The sequence below is a fragment of the Coenobita brevimanus genome, chromosome 16, assembly GCF_032717465.1.
Source record: "Coenobita brevimanus isolate Jiangsu-jjx chromosome 16, ASM3271746v2, whole genome shotgun sequence".
Classification (NCBI taxonomy): Eukaryota; Metazoa; Arthropoda; class Malacostraca; order Decapoda; family Coenobitidae; genus Coenobita; species Coenobita brevimanus.
This window is the reverse complement of record NC_136969.1, coordinates 27,631,649-27,639,107: the sequence shown is the minus strand read 5'-3', so window position 1 is coordinate 27,639,107 and position 7,459 is coordinate 27,631,649. Positions and strand designations below refer to the sequence as shown.

Sequence of the window (7,459 nt, the reverse complement as noted above, 5' to 3'; positions counted from 1 at the left end):
TTTTGTTTTCAGTTTTTCAGTTTGTTAGCTGTTTGTTTTCAGTTTGTTTTGCTTGTTTTTCTGTTTTCAGTTTGTTTTGTTTGTTTTTCTGTTTTCAGTTTGTTTTCTGTTTGTTTTCAGTGAGTTTTCTGTTTTGTTTCTTGTTTATTTCGTGCCACTGTCAGACCGCTTTATTTGGCCTCGTTCGCCTTCCTGTAGTCGTTCAACCCTTTCATTACGAGGACATTGTTTTTATTACATTCTAGCACCAGACGATTTTTTCTTGTTTAGGGAAAGGATTAAGGATAAGCTCTTAATCCTGTCCCTTAAGTGATGTTCCCTTTTTCTCCTAAGGGGTCTTGGAAAAGGACACTTAAAAAGGTTACTGAGTGATTTTCAAAGGTCATTAAGTGGTAGTTTGTGTACACTTTTAAGGGTCTTTAAAGGGCAGATAACAGTGGCCTTAAGTGGCAGTCTACTATCATTTAAGTGGAGGTTCCAAGTCGCACTGAAGGGCTTTTGGGGGAGTCCTTATAAGTGGCTCTGAATAATACTTAAGAGGCAAAATAAGTGGTAAAGGCGAACCAAAACCCGTTCTTTAAAGTAACCCAAATTACCACGTACCAGGGCAATTAAGATTTTTTGATCAAAGTTAATTGTTTCTCTTCACCTTATTCATTATTTTTCTGTTTATTTCACAATGATTTTTTCTTATTTTTTGTGCTCGCAGTTTTTTTTCTTTTACATGCGTCTTTATAATCTTTGTAAATACGATCCATAAACGAGTATGTGAAAGGGGGCGGGTGAGGAGAGTGCCAGGTGCCATATCCCCCCCAGGCACTCCTCAGGCACACGTCAGGTCAGGTCAAGTGAAGAGAGAGAAGGGTCAAATTGAGAGAAGGTCAGATGTTCAGTTCAGTAGATCCGCATTAAGTAGATACAGTGTTTTATTTTGACACTGGGAGAGAAAACTTGAAGAAACAATATTATTCTGAATGATTACTTGCTTTGCCCTGTCCCAGTAATTCATTCCGTGCTCTGATCTGCCCTGCCCCACCTTTTCTTCCCTTCCCTTCCCTGCCTTACTCCTGTCCTGCACTGGCCTGCCTTCCCCCGCTTGTCCATTCACTTAGTGCTGTATTTTCTCACAACCAAGATGAAAACGAAAAAGTTCAACCATTATCAACAACAACTAATTTTTCTCGCATAAGATAACGCCACTGTTAATCCGTCTCTCTTCTCTTGAAAAATCGTATAGCGTTCAGACAGGCGGTGACTTTATGCACAACCTCCTCCTGCATGAGATTGAAGCACATGGAGAGCAGCGCCAGCCCGGACATGAGATAGATCGAACAGTAAATGAAACCCGCGTCTGCGTTGTAGGAATCCCCCGTGCGCAGTCCGGGAACGTAATCACCAAACCCGATGGTGGTGAGGGAGATGAAGCAGAAGTAGAGCGAGGTCAGGAAGTCCCAGTCCTTCTCGTACTCCCTAAAAAGCAACGCGCCGCCGTACAGAAGCGCCCCCATGATCACCAAGGAGACGCTTATCGGTATGTTGACGCTGCTTAGGTCTGGCTTCTCCTCTGCCTGGCCGCCACTCCAGGACGCCGTGTCTATGGATATCTCCGAGCCCAAGCCAGGGTTGTACATAGCACGTTCGGAGTCCTGCGGGTAACTCGAAGGGCCCCCGGGAGCCCTCAGCGTCGCATCCGCACTCCGCCACACCACCGACGTGTCGAATTTGGCTTCGGGGCGACGACAGATGCATAATTTGGCGTAGGTCCACTTGAGACTCTTGGCCAGGATGTCCCCCATGTTGGCCATGTACAGGAGGAAGACCGGCATGCCCACGATGGTGTAGAATATGGTCATCACCTTACCCTCGTCGGTCTTGGGTGCGATGTGGCCGTATCCTGCCGGCAAAAGGAAGCCAATTACTCACTCGAATGGCACTGAAATATTGACAGAGAATTACAAAAGATAAAAACAGTAAAAGAACTATTGTATCCCACGAAGACAGAAAGTTTACAGAAAGACGTTTTGTGTACCAAGAAGCTGTGTGTATTTCAAAGATCAAAGACACCTGCTGAAGTGTATAATGAGGCTGAGGAACGAGTAATACATTCCGTAGAGACATAGTGGCCTCAATTTATGTGTACCAATCTATTTATCTACTTCTTTGTCTACCAGTCCGTCTGTCTATCTGTCTATCTCTTATCTGTCTATCTGTGTCTGCCACTGCCCCCTCTATTCCCCCACCCTACCCCCTTCACCTCATTTGGCATCCCCCCACCCCTGATCTCTCAATCCTTACACCCCATATTCACTCACCCCTTCCCTTTCACCCTCCCCTCTCTTTCTTCTCAGTCCTTGCTCTCTCTTCCCTCCTTTCCTCCCCCCTCTCTCCCTCCCTCAAATCTCTTTTCCCTCTCTCCCTCCTTCCCTCCTCCCTTTCCTTCCTCAGATCCCTCCCTTCCTTCCTCTCTCCTTGATTACCCCTCCAGTTCCTCACTCAAATCCCTCTCTCCTCCTCTTTCGTCCTCCCTCAAATCCTTCTCTCCTCCCCTTCCCTCTTTCCTGTACACTCCCTCCCCTCCCTCCATCAATTCTCTTTCTCCTCCCTCCCCCAAATCCTTCTCTCCTCCCCTCCCTCCCTCCTTCCTTCCCTCCAGTGTATCGTGCAAGCCAATACCGGAGGAAATATCGAGATCCCCCTTCCGATACTCCCGGAATATGGCGCCACCCCACCGTAGACTTTTACAATGGTCTTGGCCAAGGTCAGGGAGTTGGTGGGGTTATTTGAGGGGTTTGTGTGTGTGTGTGTGTGTGTGTGTGTGTGTGTGTGTGTTTATTTTATTTATTTATTTTTTTGGTCATGTGTGTCTGGAGAAGCTGGGTCATTTTCCTTACTCTTTTCTTTTTACAATTTCTCTTTCTCTTTTTCTTCCCCTGTGGATCAAAGCAAAGTCATGTCGCCACTCTCTTTGCTTGTCCTTTGCCTGTCTCCTTGCTCTGCGCTCTCTCTCTCTCTCTCTCTCTCTCTCTCTCTCTCTCTCTCTCTCTCTCTCACACACACACACACACACACACACACACACACGCCACGTAGAGTACATTCAGGGTACGAGTACAAATTAAAGCAAATGGTTCCCTAAATGAATGTATGTTAATGTGACAAATTCTGAATGAAGCCATAGAGAATTACATACTGTACATTTTTCTAGTTACATGTCATTTGTGTGTGTGTGTGTGTGTGTGTGTGTGTGTGTGTGTGTTTATGTGTGTGTGTGTGTGTGTGTGTGTGTGTGTGTGTGTGTGTGTTCATAGCATCCTTCATTCCTCCCTTACCTTTCATATACCAAAGTTATCCAGTATTTATTGTATTATTATTATTATTATTATTATTATTATTATTATTATTATTATTATTATTATCATCATCATCATCATCATCAATATTATTGTTACCACCACCGCCACTACAGCCATTACTACTGCTACTACTTCTACTACTACTACTACTACTATTAGTAGTATTTTATTATTATTATTATTGTTATTATTATTGTTATTATTATTATTATTGTTATTATTATTATTATTATTATTATTATTAATATTATTATTATTATCATTATTATCCTCACCCTCTTACCTATCGTAGTTATGACCGTGAGAGAGTAGAGGAAGGCACCCTGTCTAGTCCATTTATTAACAGGCTTGTCACTCTTCCCGTCCCACCCTTTGTCGAGCAGATCCAGGATGTCCCTTTGGTAATCGCACACTATCGTCGTTACCGTAGCGTTCCAGGTACTGTATTCCAGGACGTTGTGCCGTATCGTAATGTTCCAGAGTTTCTGTATCGTCCTGTCTCTTACTTCCTCAGGATTGATTATTACTGTCCTGTTCGTCTTCTCCTCCTCGATGTGTTGGAAGATCAAAGCCCCCATGAAAGTGTACCCGACCATGAGTCCACACACCCCGACGTTGCTGAAGATGAAGGCGATGGTGAAGCGGCAGCAGTCCTTCACCTTCTCCCCCAGCGGCTTTTCGTACTGGTAATTGTGGCTCATTTGCGACTGTCTCATGGACCCGCCTCGTCCTCGGTCAATCGCCATCTTGCTCTGGTCTTTTTCTGGTCTCAGGTGTGGTTTCCTCAGGTCTTAAAGTTGGGGAGATTTAATTAACCCCCCAAAAAAAAACAAAAATATTCCACCGTCTCCTGAACCTAAAATTAGTTTCAGGACGTATATATACGGAGGAGGACGGAAAATTGAAGAGTAGATGCAGTTAATATATTTTTCTTCACACTAGTAATAGATAACATAGGCCACCTTCTCAAAACAGGTGTGAAATTGGCTTCAGAATGGTGTACAGTGAGGAGGATTGAAAGTTCTGTAGTAGATGTAGTAATAACTGTTCTTTCTCTAGTTGTAGCAGTAACTATCCTTTTTCCTTCACATACTCGTAGATAAAATAGCTTGCTTTTACCTCAACACATGCGGGTTAGGTTTCTGTATATCTATAGTGGCGAGGATTTATAACTGAGTAATAGATGGCCTAAGGTACCGTTTTTTTTTTTAGTTATAGGTCATGAGTATCGTTTTCTTCACTGTCGTTTTCTTTACACTCGTTGGGATACTTCACATTTTCTTCAACACAAATATAGTATCGGTTTTAGAATGTTTAATGAAAGTAAGATTAAAGTAAGATTGTTTTTGTGAGGTGATTGTGTGTAGGAAGTTTGTATATGTAAGAAATTGTCGTAATGGAGAGGTTTTGTGAACTTACTTAGTATTTTGGACCTTTTGAAGCAGAGAAGAGGAACCAAAATAAAGTTAGTAGATGAAATATTAAAGAAAAATATTTGTTTGAAGAAATTTATAAAGGGATTAAGTAATTTTGTTTCCTTTAAGCTTCGAACTTGGACGAAATTTTATCTTATCTCTCCTTACGTCCTTCTTTCAGAATTATTTTTTCAAGAAAAGTATATGAGGATTAAGAAATTTTGAGTTTTTTTACGCTTCAGACAAGGGCAAAATTATATCTTATCTCTCATTACGTCCTTCCTTCAAAATTATTGTTTCAAGAAGTTATAAAAAGATTAAGAAATTATGTGTTTTTTTCAGCTTCACACAAGGGAAAAATTATGTCTTATCTCTCCTTACGTCCTTCCTTCATTAGCCAAGGTACACAGGTAAGGGTGGAAATAAGACCTTGGGGTTCTGGTGGCCGCGTCTCAGGTTTTAATGATTAAGGTAGAGGCCAGGTAAGGAAAGGTGAGGAGGGACAGGCAGGTGTCTTCCCCTGATTAGGTTCCGCAGGTGAGGTACTGGCACTGATGCACCTGAGGAGAAAATTGAGTGGATAGGTGTTTGAGTTGGCATAGATAGATATAACTGAAAATGAATTATGGGTTGATTACAGGTGGTTAAGTGGTTGATTAGAGGTGACTGCTTGGACAGGTGGTTGATTGATTTAGGAGTGATTGATTGAGGTGGAATAGGTGGTAAATTAAAATGGGATTATGGATTGATTAAGGACGTTGAAGTTGGAGAATTGGTTAAGTATGAAGAGATGGACACGTGACTGATTGAAATAGGAGTGATTAATTAGCGAGCGACAGGTGATTAAAGCGAGACTCCTGGTTGATTAAAGCGGCACAGGTGATTAATTAAAGTGGGACAGGTGACCACTTAATCCTCAAAGCAGTGAAGAGAATTTAGTTTTGCCAGTTTTATTTATTTATTTATTTTTTTTATTTATTTTGCAAGTTGTGTTGAATTATGCGAGGGAAAAATTTACTATTCTCTTTAATATTGCTTGAAAATCTTGACGACCTTATTAAATTTTTGTTATTAATAGACAAGCATAAAAGATGACCTGTCTTTAAGTGAACGTCATAAAATATCCATATGATCGAATTAGTTTCCTAGACAGTGGTAAAAACACGTAAATATTTCTTACCCTGATTTTTTATTTATTTTTTTATTTTTTTATTTTGGTAACTAAGGTAATTATGATTCGGTAACTCAAGAAATTTTCAGAGTTATTATTGAGAATGCCACACACTAGATTCCCTTTTTTTTCTTTTGTCTTTTTTTTTTTAACTTTAACGTGTCAGAGGGAAAGGAAGTTTGATGATGATGATGATGATGATGATGATGATGATGATTCAAGCCTTCTCATGTGTATCTTAGAAGTTAGGATGACTGATAATAATTCTAGTTTTATCGAATTTTTAAAACGCGGTCTGATTTGAACGCTTCGTATTGCGGTACCGAGAAAGCCAGGTGTCTAGAATTTAATTAAGATACAGGGAAGAAAATAAGAAATAATTAAGAAGGGGTACTTAAGAAATAGATAGAAAAATAGATGGAAAGAAAACGATGCACAAGAAATTCTCAGTAGGGGTCCAGGACTGAGGCAAAATTGGTGGTTAAATGTACCGAGGAAATAAGGACTGAGCAGTTTAGTACCTATTAAGATTTTTATAACTATAGGTAAAGGAAGGTAGGTGACAGAGATGAAGGACTGAGGAGAACTGATACTTTGGAAATTGACACCTGAACTCAAAATACCTTGCTAATTATACGGTACCAGTTAAATCACCTCCCTAATTAGGCTAATGAATTCTCAGGTAAAGGTGGCAGGCAGGTGAGATAAGGTGAGTGAGTGAGAGAAAGAGAGTGAGTGAGAGAAAATCTGGTCCTGGTTCGTAATAAATCAGTAAATCACCTCGTTAATTAGGCTAATGAATTCTCAGGTAAAAGTGATAGGCAGGTGAGAACAGGTGGGTGAGTAAAAGAAAATTTTGTCTCTTCGTTATCCGTTCAGTATCCTAAGAAAATCCCTATTGCAGTGTGAGAGAGAGATAGGTCGTGTGGGCGGTGGGCGGCTTCTTCCTGTGGGCGTTGGGCGGTTTTCCATGGTCAGACTGTGGGTGTGGGCGTGGGTGGAGGGTGGATGTGGAGCCCCGCCACCTCGAAGTCCACTTGTTCTTCCGTCCTGGGAAAAATAAATTAGGGTTAGAGAAAGTAAGATAGGGTAATCTCTCTCTCTCTCTCTCTCTCTCTCTCTCTCTCATACATTCCTATAAGCTGCTCAGGTGAAACACACACACACACACACACACACACACACACACACACGACTAAAACTTACATGAAGCCCAAATGTGTACTTATAAAGCCTTCATCACTCCACTTTAAAAAAAAAATCTACTTGTTGATTAAAATCGACTGAAAAAACAAGAAAAACATAAAGAGGTCATCGTAGTGAAGGGGTATTTGTTTTACTGGTGTAGGAGTGGTGTGGTGTGGTGTGGTGTGGTGTGGTGTAGTGTGGTGTAATGTGGTGTAGGAAGAACTCAGTAATAGGCGGTGAAATGTTATTGTGGGAGGGAGGCTCATAGATATCACTTAGAGAGAGAGAAAGAAAGAGAGAGAGAGAGAGAGAGACACACACACACAGACAGA

General features: G+C 41.2%; 1 protein-coding gene across 1 annotated transcript; it reads right to left on the bottom strand.

Moving 5' to 3' along the window:
• Window positions 1-1,070: 1,070 nt before the first annotated feature.
• On the bottom strand, window positions 1,071-4,099 carry LOC145390916 (TWiK family of potassium channels protein 18-like). Its single transcript, XM_080265648.1, has 2 exons — window positions 3,637-4,099; window positions 1,071-1,894 (listed from the first exon to the last, which is right to left on the bottom strand). Exons 1-2 carry the CDS (start codon window positions 4,097-4,099, stop codon window positions 1,203-1,205), a joined length of 1,155 nt encoding a protein of 384 aa, XP_080121774.1. The 3' UTR covers window positions 1,071-1,202.
• Window positions 4,100-7,459: the final 3,360 nt, after the last annotated feature.